This window comes from Mobula birostris, chromosome 27 (genome assembly GCF_030028105.1).
Source record: "Mobula birostris isolate sMobBir1 chromosome 27, sMobBir1.hap1, whole genome shotgun sequence".
Lineage (NCBI taxonomy): Eukaryota > Metazoa > Chordata > Chondrichthyes > Myliobatiformes > Myliobatidae > Mobula > Mobula birostris.
In genome coordinates, this window is record NC_092396.1 from 41,906,114 (window position 1) to 41,929,129 (window position 23,016).

At 42.2% G+C, this 23,016-nt stretch overlaps 1 protein-coding gene across 1 annotated transcript in view; it reads right to left on the reverse strand.

Moving 5' to 3' along the window:
* The window catches only part of epha8 (eph receptor A8), a 527,259-nt gene that overhangs the window by 60,381 nt on the left and 443,862 nt on the right, over positions 1-23,016 (reverse strand). The window contains exons 14-15 of the mRNA XM_072245448.1: positions 20,652-20,661; positions 667-816 (exon numbers count right to left, since the gene is read on the reverse strand). Of these exons, the coding sequence (XP_072101549.1) occupies positions 667-816; positions 20,652-20,661 (160 nt within the window). The remainder of the gene's footprint in view (positions 1-666; positions 817-20,651; positions 20,662-23,016) is intronic.

The window sequence follows — 23,016 nt, forward strand, 5'->3', positions numbered from 1 at the left end:
TGACCCTCTCCACCTCTAATCCTCCAGTGAGGACTGGTTCCTAGACCCCTAGTTTCCTTCTCCTGAAGTCAATAACCTTGGTCTTGCTGACATTGAGCAAGAGGCTGTTGTGGCACCGTTCAATCAAATGTTCATTCTCCCTCCTATATACTAATTTATCACCACCTTCGTGGTCAGCAAACTTGAATATAACATTAGAGCTGCACCCAGCCATACGGTCATAGGTGTAAAGCGAGTAGAGCAGGGGACTAAATACACAGCCTTGGGGTGCACCTCTGCTGATGTTGATTGTGGAGGAGATGTTTTTGCCAATCCGAACTGACTGGGATCTGCAAGTGGGGATCCAGTGGCACAAGGAAGGATTGAGGCCAAGGTCTTGAAGCTTTTTGATTAGTGTTGAATGCGTGACAGTATTGAATGCCAAGCTGTAGTCCTTAAAGAGAATCCTAATGTACTGATGTGTGTGTGTGTGTGTGTGAGAGAGAGAATTCAAAATACTTAAGTGAGCAGAACCAAAATCATAAATACACTCATGATTTGGAAGGTGATTGTATCTGTAGCTGGAATCTTCTTTAAAAAATATTTTTAAGTGTTTTAGTGGTAATAAAGATGGTCCTTCAAAGAGCTTACTCTATCAACATGTCTGTAGCAGGACTCAATACTCACGTCTCGGTTTGTCATATTCCAATACGGCCTCTCTCCGTATGAAGTGACCTCCCACATGACCACCCCGTAGCTCCACACATCACTGGCTGAGGAGAACTTGCGATATGTAATGGCCTCTGGAGCTGTCCAGCGAATTGGAATCTTTCCTCCCTGCAGAAAAGGTTTTACAATTAGGGCAAGTTCAAAAAATAAAATCCTGATTGTTCTCTCTATGTCTAAAGCAGACAGACAATATTCAAGACATTAGATATTACATTAAATATTGATTAATTGGTGTTTGCGCATGGCCAAGTGGTTAAAGTGTCGGTCTAGTGATCTGAAGTTCGCTAGTTCGAGCCTCAGCTGAGGTAGTGTGTTGTGTCCTTGAGCAAGGCACTTAACCACACATTACTCTGCGACGACACCGGTGCCAAGCTGTATGGGTCCTAGTGCCCTTCCCTTGGACAACATAGGTGGCGTGGAGAGGGGAGACTTGTAGCATGGGTAACTGCCGGTCTTCCATACAACCTTGCCCAGGCCTGCGCCCTGGAAACCTTCCAAGGCGCAAATCCACGGTCTCATGAGACTAACAGATGCCTAAAAATTGATTAATTGATTAGTACTTGAAAGGAGAACAGGTTTCACTGTGAAGGAAGAGCAGGGGAGTATAAGCTGGTAAATCACCATTTTGTATGATTTGAAGGCTCAATGAAAATATAAGGTTCATTATTTAGAACACTGTGAAGATAAACAAGTGGTACGCACTGTGCAGTGAGTTTAACATAAGGATCCGAACCTGCAGGGTATGAAGCTTGCTCCTGCCACTCTCTACACTAACCCCATCCACACACAAACCCATGCCAACACTCCTGAATCCCATAGATTTCACTGTCAGTACTCTGCCTGTGAACATACTGTGCTGCCTGTAAAGAGACAGACCTTAAGGATGTATATCGTTTACATACTTCAATAATGAAGGTACTTTGAACTTTGAACTCTGTATGGAAGACTACTTTGGGCAGGGAGGACCACAGAATTCAGGCATATACACGAATGCAGTTCAGCCCAGGGCATCAAATGACAATTTAACAAATTAACAACAATTGGATCCAAAGCAAGTTTAATCGATCACCACAAAATCAAGGACTCCCCTTTGGATTGGTGACTTACAGTAGATTTTAAAGTCTCTTTATCACTCATTTTCACCTATCAGTAAAAACTGAGACCAATTATAAACACAAGGAAGTCTGCAGATGCTGGAAATCCAAAGTAACACACACATATTGCTGGAGGTACCCAGGAGGTCAGGCAGCATCTATGGAAATGAATAAACATTTGACATTTTAGACCAAGACCCTTATTCAGGAGTACATTGAGACCAATATTACAGTGCTTACTGACATCTGGCTGTGAGCTAACTTGGGCTAGGTTAGTTACAAAGATTAATGTTCAGTACATGGAACACAACATATGTGTCGACTAGCAGGGGCAAAAGAGTGTCAACATTGTGACAAGTCCCTACTATAATCCGGCCATACCACACTTGGCATATCCAGAGATATTTTGAGCAACAGAATGCACAATTAGGAATATTGATACAGCACAGGAGATTCTAAACCATAGCACAATATGGACTTTTGAAGTACGGCCACTGTGTAACATCCATAGCCAATCTACACAGAATGAGGTGTCAGAAGCAATGACATAATTATGATATTGCTTATAGAAAAAAAGGGATCATACAGGATGGAAACAGACCATTTAGCCTCTAGACTCTATGCCAACCACTATACACGATTTCTACCAATCCCTGAGACTCTGTGCCAACCACTATACGCTATTCCTATCAATCCCCTAGACTCTGTGCCAACCACTATACACGATTTCTACCAATCCCCTAGACTCTGTGCCAACCACCATACACGACTTCTACCAATCGTACCTGAAACATAGAAACATAGAAACATAGAAAATAGGTGCAGGAGTAGGCCATTCGGCCCTTCGAGCCTGCACCGCCATTTATTATGATCATGGCTGATCATCCAACTCAGAACCCTGCACCAGCCTTCCCTCCATACCCCCTGATCCCCGTAGCCACAAGAGCCATATCTAACTCCCTCTTAAATATAGCCAATGAACTGGCCTCAACTGTTTCCTGTGGCAGAGAATTCCACAGATTCACCACTCTCTGTGTGAAGAAGTTTTTCCTAATCTCGGTCCTAAAAGGCTTCCCCTTTATCCTCAAACTGTGACCCCTCATTCTGGGCTTCCCCAACATCGGGAACAATCTTCCTGCATCTAGCCTGTCCAATCCCTTTAGGATTTTATACGTTTCAATCAGATCCTCCCTCAATCTTCTAAATTCCAACGAGTACAAGCCCAGTTCATCCAGTCTTTCTTCATATGAAAGCCCTGCCATCCCAGGAATCAATCTGGTGAACCTTCTTTGTACTCCCTCTATGGCAAGGATGTCTTTCCTCAGATTAGGGGACCTAAACTGCACACAATACTCCAGGTGTGGTCTCACCAAGGCCTTGTACAACTGCAGTAGTACCTCCCTGCTCCTGTACTCGAATCCTCTCGCTATAAATGCCAGCATACCATTCGCCTTTTTCACCGCCTGCTGTACCTGCATGCCCACTTTCAATGACTGGTGTATAATGACACACAGGTCTCGTTGCACCTCCCCTTTTCCTAATCGGCCACCATTCAGATAATAATCTGTTTTCCTATTTTTGCCACCAAAGTGGATAACTTCACATTTATCCACATTAAATTGCATCTGCCATGAATTTGCTCACTCACCCAACCTATCCAAGTCACCCTGCATCCTCTTAGCATCTCCTCCTCACAGCTAACACTGTCGCCCAGCTTCGTGTCATCCGCAAACTTGGAGATGCTGCATTTAATTCCCTCATCCAAGTCATTAATATATATTGTAAACAACTGGGGTCCCAGCACTGAGCCTTGCGGTACCCCACTAGTCACTGCCTGCCATTCTGAAAAGGTCCCGTTTATTCCCACTCTTTGCTTCCTGTCTGCTAACCAATTCTCTATCCACATCAATACCTTACCCCCAATACCGTGTGCTTTAAGTTTGCACACTAATCTCCTGTGTGGGACCTTGTCAAAAACCTTTTGAAAATCCAAATATACCACATGTACTGGTTCTCCCATATCCACTCTACTAGTTACATCCTCAAAAAATTCTATGAGATTCATCAGACATGATTTTCCTTTCACAAATCCATGCTGACTTTGTCCGATCATTTCACCGCTTTCCAAATGTGCTGTTATCACATCTTTGATAACTGACTCCAGCAGTTTCCCCACCACCGACGTTAGGCTAACCGGTCTATAATTCCCCGGTTTCTTTCTTCTTCCTTTTTTAAAAAGTGGGGTTACATTAGCCACCCTATAATCCTCAGGAACTAGTCCAGAATCTAACGAGTTTTGAAAAATTATCACTAATGCATCCACTATTTCTTGGGCTACTTCCTTAAGCACTCTGGGGTGCAGACCATCTGGCCCTGGGGATTTATCTGCCTTTAATCCCTTCAATTTACCCAACACCACTTCCCTACTAACATGTATTTCGCTCAGTTCTTCCATCTCACTGGACCCTCTGTCCCCTACTATTTCTGGAAGATTATTTATGTCCTCCTTAGTGAAGACAGAACCAAAGTAATTATTCAATTGGTCTGCCATGTCCTTGCTCCTCATAATCAATTCACCTGTTTCTGTCTGTAGGGGACCTATATTTGCCTTTACCAGTCTTTTCCTTTTTACATATCTATAAAAGCTTTTACAGTCAGTTTTTATGTTCCCTGCCAGTTTTCTCTCATAATCTTTTTTCCCCTTCCTAATTAAGCCCTTTGCCCTCCTCTGCTGAACTCTGAATTTCTCCCAGTCCTCAGGTGAGCCACTTTTTCTGGCTAATTTGTATGCTTCTTCTTTGGAATTGATACTATCCCTAATTTCTCTTGTCAGCCACGGGTGCACTACCTTCCTTGATTTATTCTTTTGCCAAACTGGGATGAACAATTGTTGTAGTTCATCCATGCAATCCTTAAATGCTTGCCATTGCATATCCACCGTCAATCCTTTAAGTGTCATTTGCCAGTCTATCTTAGCTAATTCACATCTCATACCTTCAAAGTTACCCCTCTTTAAGTTCAGAACCTTTGTTTCTGAATTAACTATGTCACTCTCCATCTTAATGAAGAATTCCACCATATTATGGTCACTCTTACCCAAGGGGCCTCTCACGGCAAGATTGCTAATTAACCCTTCCTCATTGCTCAAAACCCAGTCTAGAATAGCCTGCTCTGTAATTGGTTCCTCGACATGTTGGTTCAAAAAACCATCCCGCATACATTCCAAGAAATCCTCTTCCTCAGCACCTTTACCAATTTGGTTCACCCAATCTACATGTAGATTGAAGTCACCCATTATAACTGCTGTTCCTTTATTGCGCACATTTCTAATTTCCTGTTTAATACCATCTCCGACCTCACTACTACTGTTAGGTGGCCTGTACACAACTCCCACCAGCGTTTTCTGCCCCTTAGTGTTACGCAGCTCTACCCATATCGATTCCACATCTTCCTGGCTTATGTCCTTCCTTTCTATTGCATTAATGTCACCTGTTTTATAAACCTGTTTTATTCTCTGCACGTTCTCATCAAATCTCCCCAGGTCCAACCACTCACCTATGCACACTCGGGGTGATTTGCTGCGGTGAATTAGCCTACTAACCCACACATCTTTGGGAGGTGGGAGGAACCCTGAGCATCATGGGCTATCTCACTCAGTTATAAGAAAAATGTCGAAACGCTGTACTGCCAGGACTGAAGTTCAGGATTGAACCTGGGTACCTGGAACCATTGTGCATGTTGGCTGAGGGATGAGCACTGGCCAGGAAGCTGGTGTTATCTCTACCCCAGTAGTGCCATGGAACCTATTATGCCCGTCTCAGAAAGAGTACAGGGGCTGGATTTAATGTCCTACAAATGGACACCTTTCCAAACAACCTGGCCTCACTCACTGGTGCCTGCTTGGATTATGTGCTCACATTCCTGAAGAGGGATTTGAACCCAATAGCTCTGCCTCAGATCTGAGGGGAACAATTGCACATTGAGCCACAGCGAACACCTTAGATAAGACAGAAGAAATAAAACCCTGAGCTACAAGAGGGCAATAGGAGGGAGAGCTGAGAATGGAGATGAAGTAGTACCACAGGGCTGATAAAAACTGGCAGATCATAAGGTCCTTTCAGTCTGCTTTCATTATTTAAGAAGACCTTTATGAGCTGGTTTTGACTGCCCTATTGCCATACTTTATTACCTGGGAAGTTCTTTCTCATTTTGTCTGTTTTTTTCTAAACATCAGAGGCACTGAGATATACTCTTCCCAACTTTGGTTGCAGTGCAATAGCATTGGTATAATGACTATTAAATCAAACTCATTCACAACAAGTAGTCATAGAATTAATTGAACTGGGGCAGTGCCCAGGGAACATTGTCCGATGCACACTTGATCCTTAGTGACCTCAGATGCACAGGGCTGGTTACAGTACAGGAGCAGACCATTCAGCCCTCCATAACCATGGTGGCTATCTAGCAGAGCAATTAACAAATTCCATGCTGTAACACCTATTTTCCTGTTGCTTTGCAAGTTTTACTTCATTGTAACTTTATCCAATTCTCTCTAGAATGCTGCAGTGGAGCCTGCCTCCACCACATCTTCAGTCAGTACATTCCAGACTCCAGTCAAAAGCTGTGCAAAAGGTTTTATTCCTTAACCATGCATTCTCTTCTCCTTGTGTCCTCAACTCTGTGTTCCCTTCCCCTTGTGTCCTCAACACTTCCACCAGTGAAAACAGCCTCCACAACATCCAGACCCCCATTATTGTATATTTATCAAATCTTCTGTAATCTTCTTTTAAAGAAAATAGTCACAACCTCTCTAATCTATCCTTCTAAATGTAGTTTCTCATCCTGGGAAGTACTTTTGTAAATCTTCTCAGGACCCCTTCTAATGCCCTCACATTCCTCCTATAGTGAGGCAATCAGAACCGAACACAATGCTCCGTTTGTGGCCTGACCAGTGTTTTATAAGGGTTCATATATCCAAGTCACTGGGTAACAGGATACAATGCACACATTTACATATGGTTAGATGCAAAGCCAATCAATGCTCTGAAGAGATAAATTAAAATGGAACTGTGTTGACTAGAACAAAATGGTGTGCTTGTAACTACTGGCTAGAGGGGGAGGCATGCCAATTGTGGTTGTTCTAAAGTTAGACAAAACAGTGAGGCTGTGTGGAAATGATAAATTAATGCAAAGTCAAATTATTGAGTAATATCTACCTCTTTCTTCTTAAGAGAAATGCAGAGTCAACAAAATTAAAGATATTCATGGAATTAAATATCACCCAAGCCTATACGCAATTGAATGTCAGAAAATATCACAGTATCATCATTAACATACACAAAAGGCTCTACTCCAGAAGACTAACCCTAATGAGTTATGTCAGCTCAAATGAAGGGTCTCAGAGCTGAAACGTAGGCTCTGTTTCCACCTTTACTGCCTACATTGTTGCACATTCCAACATCTCCTGTTTTTGTTTCAGGTTTCGAGCATCTGCATCTTTTTTTATATTCAGAGATTGAGGCCCCTGTGTCATTATGTCCCGGGCTTCCCGATTCATTATCAGAACCTTCTGACCTCTACCAATGCTCAAGTGCAATCTAAGAGAGGTGATTCACTCCTTCCCTCCTTATCCACATCCCTTAGTTTAAATTATTTTGTCAGCTGTAAGACTTTATACAAAAATACATTAACTTATAAGACAAAATTGTAAATTGTACTGTGAGAAATTTCCACAGACCAGAAGTTTTGGAATCAGTTCAGATGTGTTCGTTCTCCTGCAATAAAGGCCTGTGTTGATCTAATTTCGGACTTTGAACCACCCACCCTCCCCCCCCCGCCACCAACCTCTCTCATTATGACTCTGTTTGGGTTAAAGGGAGTGTTTCTCTGCTGTACAACTCTATGTCTTGAGTAATCGAGATGGTGAATTTCCAACAAACAAGACTGTAGGTCAAAATGTAAAGTGACCCTATCTACAGTATTTACAATTGTCTAGATAAGAGCCAGAGTGAGGGTACTTCTGACATTCTGTCTTTTAAAGAGTTATTTTATTGTTAGCAAAACAAAACAAGGTATGCAATCGTGCAATGTGAAGAAGAACAAAAATAAAAATATGGAATAAATAAAGCTTGACTGAGACCCACACCGATGTAATTTCCCTCTGCTTTTTCTAGACTCTTAGAAATAAATCTTGCAAGTAATAAAGAACATAAAAGATGATTATTTCCCTCTGATTTTCAGGTGGACATTAAATTTATCAGAAGGATATGGAATTCTGCATATGAGGTTTTTAGAAAGGGAAAATTTTCATTCATATGAAAACTTTCATGTCCTAATGTGGATATACTTCTTTACCTCAAATTCTTTCTTATCATGTTCTTGCACCTTATTGTCTGTCTCCACTGCACCTTCTCTGTAACTGTAACACTTTTTTCTGCATTCTATTAATAATTTCTCTCAAACTACCTCAATGCATTGTTGTAATGAAATGATCTGTATGGATGGCATGCAAAACAGAAGTTTTCACTGTAGCTCGGTACATGTAACAATGATAAAGCAATTTACCAATATTATCCAATGGATTATTTTTTGATATGGCATGGCTGTTTCATAAGGTGTCAATTTGCCAGCAGCAAACTTCTCACCAAAAGCAATGAGGCAAATGACTAATCAATCAATTTTAATGAGGCCAGGGGACCAAGATAAGCTAAGAATCAAAAAGTGTTGGGATGCTGGAAATCTGAAATAAAAACAGAAAATTCTGAATATACTCAATATCTGTGTAAAGAAAGTTGAAGACCAATTTCTGACCAATATGAGTTGCCTTGCATTTTTTCATTGCTGACCTGCAGGCATTTTTATGTCAATTTAAGACAACAAACAGAGAGAGCCTTGATCTAACATATCACTTGAAAAACACTGCCTCTGATGATGTGGTTTTCCTTCAGCACTGTTACCCTAAGTTACATGTTCAGGCTCAAAGTGAACCTCTACCTTTCTAGAGCCAATGAAATAAATGTACTAGAATATTATGTCCTCAATTACGTGTCAATACAAAATTTCCAGGGCAATAACAACATACTCAGAGAAAGCAACACACACAAAATGCTGGAGGAGCTCAGCAGGTCCGGCAGCATCTACAGAAATGAATAAACAATCAATGTTTCAGACCTGAGAAGGAAGGGGAAAGACGCCAGAATAAAAAGGAGGGAGGAGGGGAAGGAGGCTAGCTGGAAGGTGATAGGTGTGTGGGAAAGGTCAAGAGTTAGAGAAGAAGGAATCTGATAGAAGAGGAGAATGGATAATGGGAGAAAAGGAAGGAGGAGAGGACACAGGGAGAAACAATAGGCAGGTGAGAAGAGGTAAAAGGTCAGAGTGGAGAATAGAGGAAAGGGGGGAGATATTTTTAACGGAAGGAGAAATCCATATTCATACCATCAGGTTGGAGGCTACCCAAATGGAATATGCATGTTGCTTCTCCATCCTGAGGATGGCCTCATCGTGACACAAGAGAACCCCCTGGACCGACACGTTGGAATGGGAATGGGAATTGGAATAAAAATGTCTGGCCACTGTGAATATTATTTCTGGATGTAATACGTTTTGAACATGTGTTATCCATATTTTAGAAAGTATTGTCAGAACTTTATGTCTGAAGTACTTCATACCAGTGTTATACTTCATACTTTATACTTTATTGTCACCAAACAATTGATACTAGAACGTACAATCATCACAGCGATATTTGATTCTGCGCTTCCCGCTCCTTGGAGTACAAATCGATAGTAAATATTAAAAAATTAAATTATAAATCATAAATAGAAAATAGAAAAATGGAAAGTAAGAGAATGCAAAAAAACCAAGAGGCAGGTCCAGATATTTGGATGGTCCGGCCCAGATCCGGGTTAGGATCCGTTCAGCAGTTTTATCACAGTTGGAAAGAAGCTGTTCCCAAATCTGGCCGTACGAGTCTTCAAGCCCCTGAACCTTCTCCCGGAGGGAAAAGGGACAAAAAGTGTGTTGGCTGGGTGGGTCATGTCCTTGATTATCCTGGCAGCACTGCTTCGACAGCGTGTGGTGTAAAGTGAGTCCAAGGACGGAAGATTGGTTTGTGTGATGTGCTGCACCGTGTTCATGATCTTCTGCGGCTTCTTCTGGTCTTCGACAGGACAACTTCCATACCAGGTTGTGATGCACCCTAGAAGAATGTTTTCTACGGTGCATCTATAAAAATTAGTGAGGGTTTTAGGGGACAGGCCAAATTTCTTTAGTTTTCTCAGCAAGTAAAGGCGCTGGTGGGCCTTCTTGGCAGTGGACTCTACTTGGTTGGACCAAGTCAGGTCATTTGTGATATTGACCCCGAGGAACTTAAAGCTTTTGACCTGTTCCACTTACACATCACCGATGTAAATTGGGTCGTGCGGTCCGCTACTCCTGAAGTCACCAACCAATTCCTTCATCTTGCTGAAGTTGAGGGGTAGGTTATTGTCTTCACAGCATGCCACCAGGTTCTTAATTTCCTCTCAGTACTCAAACTCATCATTATGGCCTGCAATTGTTGGGTCATCAGCAAACTTAATATATTGAGTTTGATGGAAACTTGGCTACACAATCATGGGTGTACAGTGAGTACAGCAGGGGGCTGAGTACACAGCCTTGTGGAGCACCGGTGCTCAGAGTGATTGTAGAGGAGAGTTACACTGCTATCTCTGAACAAGGCATTTAGTTCTGAGCCTTGCAATTGAGACATAATATTGAAACATTGAAACAAGACCAGGAGAATGCTCAGGAATGAGAGGAGAAAGCTGAATGTTAGGTTAGGAATTATCAGTTCCTAATTATGAAAGGTTTGTGCAGATAAATTGTGAAGTGTTACTTCTTGTGGTCAATGAATCTTGACCAGAAGTTAAGAGCAGCACTGCATTCAGAAGTGGAGCAGTTACTTGTTTTTGTTTGCAAGGTGCTGTGGAAGATCGAAGGCATTGAAAGTAAATGACAACTGGAGCTTAGTCATATGAGAATGAATTACAAAAACACTTGACACTAAACAGGACTAGTGGGTCGAAACTAAATTAAATCAGCCAGACCTAAGGCAGAAATGATGAAGATAAAGCTGTTCTGTGCTGAAATTTCTATAAGTTAGTGATTTATTCCAGGCAATGTAGGGTGGACTGGCTCAGAATGCTCTTTGAAGAAAATCTCAAAGTGAAATTGAGCTTCTATTCTGGATCACATTTAAAAATGCTCATCTAAACTATTTCAAACTTTAATTTGTAGTGAATGAGCTGACTTCAGATCATTTCTTAAAGTAGCTTCAGTTCCTGAAAGCACTTCTGTTAAGAGCCAATTAATATATGAATAAGGAGATTGCACTCAGTTCTTCTGTCAAGAGACTCACCATTTGAAATAATCACCTCATATCATGCAAGACACAAGAGACTGCAGATGCCGGAATCTGGAGTAACGATCTGCTGGAGGAACTCAGCAGGTCGAGCAGCGTCTACAGAGGGGGAGGGATACATGCAGGATTTTGACTGAAACAGGGGGACAGCATCTTTCCCCCTCAGATACCGTTCAGCCTGTTGAGGTTATCTAGCAGACTGGTTATAAACAACCTTATGTTGCTTTGTTCGAACACCATGGGTTGTATGGCAATGCCAGAGAAGTGAAACGATGGGATTAATTTGATAATAACCACACAGCTTTATGTGTCAGGAATGAGGGGGACATTTACAGAAAGTGAAATGTAGGAAGTATAACAGGGCAAGCAGGGGGACGTTCACTTAGAGATCACTGAGGTAAAAGAGTCATAGAAACAAAGAGCAATGCAGCATCGTGTCAGGCTGTTCGGCCCCACATATCCATGCTAATTATGGTGCCCATTCTTTTACACCCAGTTCCCTGTGTTCATAGAACATTTAGCATAGACCAGTACAACAGAGTGTAGGCCTTTCTGCCCACAATGTTGTGCTGATCAATATAAACTCTACAATCAATCTAACCCTTCCCTCCTATGCAGTCCATAACCCTCTTACATCCATGTGGCTCAGATTTTTTAAAATGTCACTATGTAGCAGCCTCTGTTGAAAAGACAGTTATTGTCCACCTTATCTCTGCAGCTCATCACTTTATCAAGTTCTGTAAGATCATCCACTGTTCTCCAACCTCTCAGGTTTAGAGTTCACTTCCTACATTACCATCCAAGTTTCGGTGTGGATAAAGTGACAAAGGGAGGTCAAAGCAGTGTCCATTCCGCTCACATGAAGGTTAGCTCGCTAGGTGAAAAGACCTCTTTCAGGGTTGTTAATTCTGTACAATCCTGGCCTCAGTTGCTGTCTGTGTAGAGTTTGCATGCACTTCCGCTGACCACAGAGATTGTCCCCTATCACACAGTGGGAGTCAGTAGATCAACTAGCTACTGTAAGTGTGGATGGCTGGCAGAGCTAATGGGAATGTGAAGAGACTTGGTTACAGGGGAAGTTGAGGTGAATGATGGGTTTACTGAGATTCAGCAAGGACTTGCTAGTCTAAGGAAATATCAAGGATGAATTGATACTAAATAATCTCCCCCGAGCTGCATTGTATATAATGAGTGCTAGTGAATTGGTAACTTCTCTCATAAAAATTGGGAGTGGTGAAAGACATGCCAATCCATTACTGCGCAATGTTACACAATTACACAAATTACATCCACCTTATAGTGTTAAGGACTTGCAGAGATGGTTCAGTTTCAGTTTTGTGTATTTAGAAAGCATTCTAGAAAGCGTTCTAGCTCGTAGAAAGCATTCTTCTAGGGTGCATCACAACCTGGTATGGAAGTTGTCCTGTCCAAGACTGCAAGAAGCTGCAGAAGATCGTGAACACGGCACAGCACATCACACAAACCAATCTTCCGTCCGTGGACTCACTTAACACTGCACGCTATCGGAGCAGTGCTGCCAGGATAATCAGCCACCCAGCCAACGCACTTTTCGTCCCTCTTCCCTCTGGGAGAAGGTTCAGGAGCTTGAAGACTCGTACGGCTAGATTTGGGAATAGCTTCTTTCCAACTGTGATAAAACTGCTGAATGGATCCTGACCCGTATCTGGGCCGTACCCTCCAAATATTCGGACCTGCCTCTCGGTTCTTTTGCGCTACTTTACCTCCTATTTTTCTATTTTCTATTTATGATTTATAATATAAATTGTTAACATTTACTAATTTTAACTATTGTTAATATTTTTAATATTTAATATTTGTAATCCAGGGAGTGTGAAGCGCAGAATCAAATATCGCTGTGATGATTGTGCGTTCTAGTACCAATTGTTTGGCGACAATAAGGTATAAAGTATATTTTATTATATGTACATCGAAGCATAGAGTGAAACAGCCGACACACCTAAGGATGTGCAGGAGTCAAGCTCATAAGTGGACCAGAATGCGGTCAGTTCCCATTTAAAATCACATACCTTGTCCTCAATCTTGACATGAATTCCCACACCCACATTTATATTGGAAACTGCCAACGTAAACTGACCACAATATAAGAGCACCTTCTGAAACAATGTCTCTGCAATATTGCAGGAAAAAAGAGGAAACTGGTAATCAAAGCATCCATAAAATAGTGACCTGTATAATATTGCAACAGAGAATATGTTGGATGTTATGATTATTAAATCTAACACAATTTTACTAAAACAAAATAAAGTAATAATCTGGTGATAGAAGCTAAAAGGTGAGCCTTATATAAAGCTGATTCAATACGAGCCGACAGAGCAGCTTGAGCATGCTTAACGGCAGTGGGCCCAGGGGACACACAGAGCATGGGGCTTCAAATGTACACCCTGGCAACTCAACCTGGGGTCAGACTTTGATCTTGTATACTGGGGAGTTGTACAATGTTTAAACCAATTTGACACTCCTAAGAGATAGTCAATGAGAATTCAACCATAAAACCACCAGGTCAAGTGGCAGACAGAAACAGAAAGATGAATATTCTTCACAGCCAAGTTTCCATGGCAACATTATTTGTATAATTGTAGTTCTGAGTTCGGTACAACTAAAACGCATGCCAATTAAAATTAAAGTGTGGGAACATTTTCTTTGGAGTCAGGAGGTGGAGTTGTTACCTTACAGATGTTTATAAAATCATGAAGGGTGCAGATGAGATGAATAGCCAAGGTCTTTTCCCCAGGGTGTGGTAGTCCAAATCTAGAGGGCATTAGTTTAAAGTGAGAGGGGAAAGATTTAAAAGGGACGAGAAAGGCAACCTTTTCATACAGAGCATGCTGGATACCCATCTCAACCACTTCCTCTGGCAGCTCATTCTACGTTCAGAAAACCCCTTGTTGAAAGGTTGCCCCCCTCCAAGTTCCAATTAACTCTCTCCCCTCTCACGTTAAACCTATGCCCTCTAGTTTTTGATTCTTCAACTCTGGATAAAAGACTGTGCATTCACCTCATCTCTACCACTCATGATTTTATCCATGCTGGAAAAGAAGGAAATGGAATTGTTCTTTTCTAATCAAAGGGCTAACACTGACAATAGTATTGCTATAATGGTCTCCATCTATGAATCTACTGAACTCAGAATCAGAATCAGGTTTAATATCGCAAACATGAGGAAATCTGCAGATGCTGGAATTTCAAGCAACACACATCAAAGTTGTTGGTGAATGCAGCAGGCCAGGCAGCATCTCTAGGAAGAGGTACAGTCGATGTTTCGGGCCGAGACCTTTCGTCAGGACTAACTGAAGGAAGAGCTAGTAAGAGATTTGAAGGGGGGGGGAGGGGGAGATCCAAAATGATAGGAGAAGACAGGAGGGGGAGGGATGGAGCCAAGAGCTGGGCAGGTGATTGGCAAAAGGGATATGAGTGGATCATGGGACAGGAGGCCTAGGGAGAAAGAAAAGGGGAAGGGGGAAAAAGCCTGGAGGATGGGCAAGGAGTATAGTGAGAGGGACAGAGGGAGAAAAAGGAGAGAGAGAGAAAAAGAATGTTTGTATATAAATAAATAACAGATGGGGTACGAGAGGGAGGTGGGGCATTTGCGGAAGATGGAGAAGTCAATGTTCATGCCATCAGGTTGGAGACTACCCAAACGGAATATAAGGTGTTGTTCCTCCAACCTGAGTGTGGCTTCGTCTTTCCAGTAGAGGAGGCTGTGGATAGACATGTCAGAATGGGAATGGGACGTGGAATTAAAATGTGTGTTTAATATCATTGGCATATATCATGAAATTTGTTGTTACGTGGCAGCAGTATATTGCAATATACAATAATAAAACCTGTAGATTATGCTACGTATATATACATGTTTTTAAAGTTAAATTAAATAAGTAGTACTAAAAGAGAAAGAAAGTGGTGAGGTAGTGTTCTTAGGTTTTATGTCCATTTAGGAATTGTATGGCAGAGGAGGAGAAGATGTTCCTGAATCATTGAGTGTGTGCCTTCAGGCTTCTGTACCTCCTCCCTGATGGTAGCAATGAGAAGAGGACATGTCCTAGGCGATGGATACCACCTTTTTGAGGCAACGCTCCTTGAAGATGTCCTGGATGCTGGGGAGGCTAGTGCCTATGATGGAGCTGACTGAGTTCAGAACTCTCTGCAGCTTATTTTGATCCTGCGCTGTGGTTCTGTGCACACCCTACCCCCATGCCAGACAGTGATGCAGTCAGTTAGAATGCCCTCCACGACACGTCTGTACAAATTTGTGAGCTCTTAGTAAAACATCACAGCAGACCAGAGTCAGAAACAGGAGAGAAGTGAGATTCTACTGACGGATGTCTTTGAGAAAGGGGGTTTGTCTCTGATTGGATTAACTCCTGGATCATAAGTTATCTCAATTCCAAATACTCCCCACACTTTGAGAATTAATAAATGAAAAGTCAAAAGAAAATAGCTTTTTTTTGTTTTGTTCCATTTGTCTTGGGCTGCACACAGCAGTGCTTTGGAGATCCAATGCAAAATGAGTCTTTCTGCCAGACCAAGAGCGACTTCTTTACATTGCAATGCAGTAGCCCAGTTGGCTGGAACTTTATGGGGCAATTGGGGATGGATCAGCAGTTAGGAGTAGTGGAGATCAGAAACAGTTTGTCAGTGTTAAAAGTACTTTATCTGGAGAAAATCAATGGCAATTTCACCCAGACATGAGTGATTGTTTTTTATATATGGCAGCTAACTTAGTAATGTTTTTCAAAGGTTCTTTTGTTTCAATTTAGATTTACAAATTCTTTTCCCCAGTGGTTTGGTCCATATTTTTCTAAATGTTTTTGACTGACAAGTTCCTTCTCTGCCAGTACAAAAATCTGCTGGTGTTTGTCCTTGGAGGATTGAATGCAAACACTAAATTCCACTTCATTACTCCCATTTACATGGGAAAATTGAGCGTGTGTAGATCAATTTGTATTAATGCGGATCAGTGACCATATAAATGACCTCAAGAATCATCTCAAAGGTGGCCTCACGACTGATTTTCTTTCCCAACCTTAACACTTTGAGATCCAGAAGTTTTTCTGTTAAACAGCATCTCCACATGTTGGAAAACTAATTTATCTAATTTATAAAGTAGATGAAGGGCAATATCTAGAATCAAAGGTGCGGATAGAAGCCCTACTGACAGGCAGGTGTTGATTTTCAATTTAAGCTGTTGTAGTGTGACTTGTTGCCATGGTGCTGAACATGTCCTAGCAGGATGAATTGAATGCATAGTGATTAGAAGACAAGTTAAAAATCATTATGTTGCTGGCTCAAGAGACTCAATGAAATTCCTGTTCTGTCTGAGAGAGATTTCATTGTGCCACTTTTCCACGACAAATGTCCATGCCCAAAATCATATCAGCAGCTGCTGATGCTGATCTTCCTTGTAGCAGCGTCCAGAAGATCGATTTTTATCTGGAATCTCTGGGGCAAAGTGGGCTAGGCTAGCAAACCTAATGCCAGACCACTAATGTGCCCTCTCTATGCCTCTTTGTGTCATCTTCGCCACAGACAATGTCCAGAGCTGTGCATGTGTCAGCCCCTGCTTGAGGAGTTCTTGATGCAATGTGCCATTGTAGCATATCAATTTCACAGCTGATGTGAGATGGTTTTCTGTGCAGTGTCAGATTAGACTGCAACATCAGCCAGAAGAGGAAAGCAGAAAGTACAGGAAATGAATTCCTAAAGGAACTACAAGCAGAAGTGCTACAGCATGTAATTTACTGTTGACTGTCTGTTACATCAAACCAGCCATCACCAAATGCCACTTTCAATCTCTCCACACACCTGCTTGAGATTATTTATATACATCTAAAATTGTGCAAACTTTGATTCTTCCCCTTATGTCCTTAATGAATATACAGTATGATCTGGAATCAGCCTTGCGTTAGTCACTGTTACCCATGAATGAGTAAGCTCCATTGAAATGAGCACAAAATCTGGGAAATTATCCACTTCAGTAAGAGGAAGTGTTGCTGTCTTTATTCCTTTACTAGAGTGTGTATGGTGTTATATATTGGATCAAATATTGAAACAATACTCTGTCTGCTCTCTCAACTGGGTTTACAGTATTTCATGGCAGTGGATTCTCCTCAGACGACAGGACAATAATCACTCCTCCCTGTAATAGTATTAGGGGCAGTCCAAAGGAGATAAATAAATTAGATCCATTTTCTAATGGCTCTAATAATTAGAAGAATAGGGAGGGATCTTAATGAAACAAATGAACTTCTGAGGGAGCATTACAGGGCAGATGGTGAGATGCTTCCACTCATGGGACAACCTCAAAGAGACATAGCTCATAAGATAAGAGCCAATCACTTATGAGTGATTTTCTCACAGAGGGTGGAGAAACTCGATTCTCTAATTCATAAGGTCGGATTATTGTGGCCGATTAAAGTGGAAGTAGAAGTTTCTTTTTAACCTCGGGCACCTGAGGAATATGGGGAACTGGTGCAGAAGGGGAGATGGGGGTTGGGGAAGATCGAAAGTGAATTATATCAAAAGGCAGGGCAGGCTTGAGGAGTTGAGTGGCCTACTCCAACTCTTATATTAACAGATGAAAAAACAGGTACACTAGTTATTAGTATGTTGATGAAGCTTTTGGGCAAAAATGTCCAATGTATTTCCTCTCTTACAGCACTAATTGAGCTCCGGAAATATGAAATTGTCAGAGTTCAGGTAAAGCCAAGGAAGTGAAGGGTGTTCTGTAAAAGAAAGTTCTCACTTTCCAGGCTCTCTAATTTCTTCTCTCCCAGTCTCAGAATTAGACATTTCTGTCATTCTGCGCTGCAAATGATGCAAACAGTCTGTGCAGCTTTTGACCTGAGTAGTTATCTTTGTGGCATTTCACATTCTATCTGGTCTTGCACCCTTTCCTTTAGACAGGAAATCATTCCTGTTCCCTCCACAGCAGGTCATACTGTGCAGATAGCACAGCTGACAGACTTACAGTGCATCAACTAACAGGATGAATGATGATTAATCTTTGAACAATGCAACAAACCTACACAGATACAAATTCCAATTTGGGAGTTTTTTTTCCTTATTCATATAGATCATGCTCTCATTTTGTTGCATACTCTCTGATGGCCTCATTGAACTGCATGTCCTGGTTTCACTTCCCACAACTTTCTAAGATTCAGAGAGAGACCAAGATGTCTGCTGTCCTTCCAGGCATCACCTAAGATCAGCTTAGCCCACATGATAAGACTGAGCCCCTTATGATGAATTGGCTACTGAAAGAAATTCTCTCAATGTCAAGTTTAAAATGTCTTCTTCATTTTAGACATCAGTTAGATCTTCTTTCAGCTTTCTAAACTCAAAGAAATAAGCCCAAACATTCTCAGTGCAGAAGGTTATTTTAAAACAATTCCGATTGAGGTTAGAGACAGAATTGGATGCACATCAACTCTGATAGAATTTGCAGGCCAGTAGTTCCTGCAAAGAAAAACCTAACATCAGGAATGCCTATAATACTTCACTCCCAGACAAGCTCAAAACCTTTTAAGCATGGTTTGAAAGAGAGACTAAAACTACAGTTGTGTGAATCCTTGCAGCATCTGGTGACCCTGCGATTTCTGTCCTGGAAGCTAACTTCAGGACATCTTTCAAGAGAGTGAACCTTCGCCAGGCATCAGGCCCTGGTAGTGTACTTGGCAGGGTACTGAAAACATGTGCCAATCAACTGGCGGGAGTGTTCAAAGGCATCTTCAATCTCTCACTCTGCAGTCTGAGGTTCCCACCTGCTTCAAAAGGGTGACAATCATACCAGTGCTCAAGAAGAGCAGAGTCAGTTGTCTCAATGACTAATGCCTAGTTGCACTTACGTCTACTGTCATGAAGTGCTTTGAGAGGTTATTCATGCCTAGAATCAACACCTGCGTAAGTAAGGACCTGGACTGGCTGCAATTTGCCTATTGCCACAATAGGTCAATCATGGATATAACTTCATTGGCTCTCCACTTGGCTTTGGTTCTCCTGGACAACAGCAATATTTACATCAAGCTGCTGTTTATTCACTACAGCTCAGTGTTCAAAACAATCATACCCTCAGTTCTAATCAACATGCTCCAAAACTGTGGCTTCTGCAACTGGATCCTTGACATCTTCACCAGGAGACCACAATCAGGGTGGATCAGAAATAACATCTCCTCCTCATTGACAATCAACATCTGTGCACGTCAAAGATGTGTGCTTAGTCCACTGCTCTACTCTCTCTACACCCATCGCTATGTGGCTAGGCACAACTCAAATACAATCAATACATTTGCTGACGACACAACTATTGTTGGCACAATTTCAGATGGTGATGAGAAGGGGTACAGAAGTGAGATATATCAGTGAGTTGAGTGGTGTTACACCAATGTCAGTAAGACCAAGGAATGGATTATGGACTTCAGGAAAGGGAAGTCAAGGGAATACATACCAGTCCTCATCGAGGGATCAGAAGTGGAAAGAGTGAGCGGTTTCAAGTTCCTTGGTGTCAGCATTTCTGAGGATCTATCCTGAGCCTAACATGTTGATACAATTACAAAGAAGGCGCATCATTGACTATACTTCATTAGGAGTTTGAGGAGAATTGGTACGTACCAAAGAGATTTGCAAATTTTTACAGGTGTACCATGGAGTGCATTCTAAATGGTTGCGTCACCATCTGGTATGAAGAGGCCACTGCCCAAGATCAGAAAAAGCTACAGAAAGTTGTAAACTCAGCCAGCTCCATCATGGGCACCAGCCTCTCCGGCATCCAGGACACCTTCAAAAAGCAATGGCTCAAAAATGTGGCATCCATCATTAAGAAACCCCATCACCCAGAACATTCCCTCTTCTCATTGCTACCAACAAGGAATGAAGGCACATGCTCAACATTTCAGGAACACTTCCTTCCCTTCTGCCATCCGATTTCAGAATGGAAAACGAACCCATGAATGCTACCTCAGTACTTTTTCTCTCTTTTTGCAGTACTTATTTAATTTCATTTAACTCTCTCTCTCTATATATATATATATATACATCTTTTAGTAATTTATAGTTTTTATTATTCTGTATTGCAATGTACCGCTGCCTCAAAACAACAAATTTCACAACATAAACCTGATTCTGATTCAATTCATGGTTCAGTTTTTTCAGGCACACTCGCATCCTGGCGTCTCTCCTGTTTGTCTATGCAAAGCCAATCAACTTTTCCTGAAGTGCATATTTATACATCAACTGAAACAGGAGGTGTAAATTGAATTAAGAAAGAGAAACACCATCTATCCTTCCACCCCTCCGGTGCTGGATCATTCAGTTAAATCGTGGCTGCTCTGCACCTCGAAACATTCAGCTGCCACTCAGCTTTATCGAAGCTCTACAGCACATAACACTAAGAATAACAGCAGATGGGCCACTTGGCAATACCTACGAAATGGATTCAGATACGACAAAGGACCAGTTGACCCTGCATATTCCTCACATAAACATCTGGGTGCTGTTGTCTCAATTGGGGGATCTGCTCCACAACATGACACAGCAACAGTCTCAGAGACCAGTCCGATCCTCGTTCAGAGCACCTCAGTAATCGACAGACACATTTAACGATGCATACACATGCGCTCATAATTTGTATCTGGTTATCGTTTCCCTACAAAGACAGCTAAATTTAAGTCTCTGAGGACATATCAGTCATAACTTTCAGCTAACTTTCCGGACTCATTAATCAAGACTGCTACACATATCCTTCTGTGGTAGGTCAGAGCCACCTGGTGTGCGGTAGAGTAGGTGAGAAAGGGTAATATTGAGAGGGTTTGCATCAACTCCAGACTCCATCAAATTTAATGTTAGTCATGTTCAAACACTGAGGTTATGTCACAACCACGGACTCTGCCACAGACTCTAGGCACCATTGCAGTCGGGCAGCTGAAATGGTAGGCAATCAGACTTGGAACAATGCACATTCCAGCCAATTAGGGTTTATTTATTGTTATATTTAATGCCCTTCCTTTTGTTTCAGCCTTGTTGAGTCTTGCCCAAAGCATAGTCCAAGTTTAATTATCAAGAATACCCATGAATACAGCCAAATGAAGCAGTTTTCCTCCAGGATCAAGGCAGTACCACACAAGCACACCGCACACTGCACATATCAGATAACAGCGAACATACAGTCACACAAAATAAGTAGCGACAGCAATGCTCCCTGCTTATCCCAGTCCACGTTTGGGGAAAGAAGATTACGATTTAGATTAGCACTTCAAAGGAGTGTTTATTTAGTATTGTTGCTGCTCCTGAGCCACAGAGGCTCAGGAGTGGCTTAGATGTTAGTTTGAGAATTTTTGTTAGTGGCCTTGTTGACCTCATGTTTATTACTTTCCTTTGATTGTGTACAGTTCTTGTTAAAACTCAGTGTACTGTTCATCCTGCTGCTGTGTCTCTCCCTCTGCACTTGAGCTATCACTGAACACCGTGTCAGCAAGACTAAACATGGTCAACATGAAAATGGCCCCATTGGAGAGAGAACGGATGACCTCAGCCCTGAATTCCATCGGTCAGATAGGACAGAAGTTAAAGTCAGCGGAAGCTTGGTTGGCAGGAGTGGCTTATGCAGTGCAACGACTAATCACAGAGTGGACATCCCAGCCCAAAGCAAAGTTCGTTGATCAGATGGAGGAGAAGTCAAAGTCAGTGGAGAGAAATAACTCGCGCAATGCGAATATTACTTTTAGAGCGACAAGCTCAGTCCAGGTAGAAAGAATAGGTATCAGCACTCACAGTGAGAGTTCTGTACCTTACCACAGACAGCCAGAATCTGGTGGCAGCCAATACAACTCTCACTGCTGCGATTCAGCAGCTCACTACCGATCGCCAGAATCTGGTGGCAAGTATTACTGCATTCACTGCCGCAATTCATCAGCCTCTGCCAGGACAGTGCCACTCCCAGCATCAGGCTCTCACACCTCTTCCTCCATGGCAGTCTCCTCTGTCTCAGCCACTATTGCCCAAACTCACATGGCAGCTTCTGGACCAGAGTTGTGTATCCTCCACCAAGCAGATACTCTGGTGACCTTGACAGCTGCAGGAATTTTATTATCCAGTGTGAATGGACAGTCTAAGCCCAGGCAGGTTAGTTTGGTGATGATACATGTAAACTAGTTGACATGATGAATCTCTTAGACAGACCCCTACTCAGCTTGTTCAATGTTCTACGAGAGCAAGTTTTCCCAGCAGCCTAGTCTTTCCAGCAATTTGATGTCGAGTTTAGAAGAGCATTTAATCTTCTAGTGCGGGGCAAGGAGGCTGCTCACTGACTCCTGGACCTTTGCCAAGGGAAAGAGACAGTGAAGGACTATGCAGTAAAGTTCTGCACACTTGTGGTTGAGAAAGAGTGGAACAAGAGATTACTCATCACTGCTTTCCAGCACGGGCTGAGTGCAGAGGTCTGATTTGAGATCACAGTGCGTAATGAACAGGACAGCCTGGATGATCTCATAAATCTGGCCATTTGAATTGACAACCGAGCAAATGAATGGCAAGGCGAGAGAAAGCCTTGTGCTTCCTACTCTTTAGGTAACGATCTGTCATCACCCTTTCTCTCATTACCCATTACACAGTCTGCGGAGGAGCCTATGTAGGTGGGGGGAGGGCATGCACCTATCTCAGGAGGAATGAGAGTGGTGCAGGAGAACAGGTTGCTGCCTCTTCTGTGGTGCTCCAGGATACTGCCAGCTATCAAGTCCCAAGCACTCAGTATAAAAGGATACCTATCAGCAGGAAGGGGAA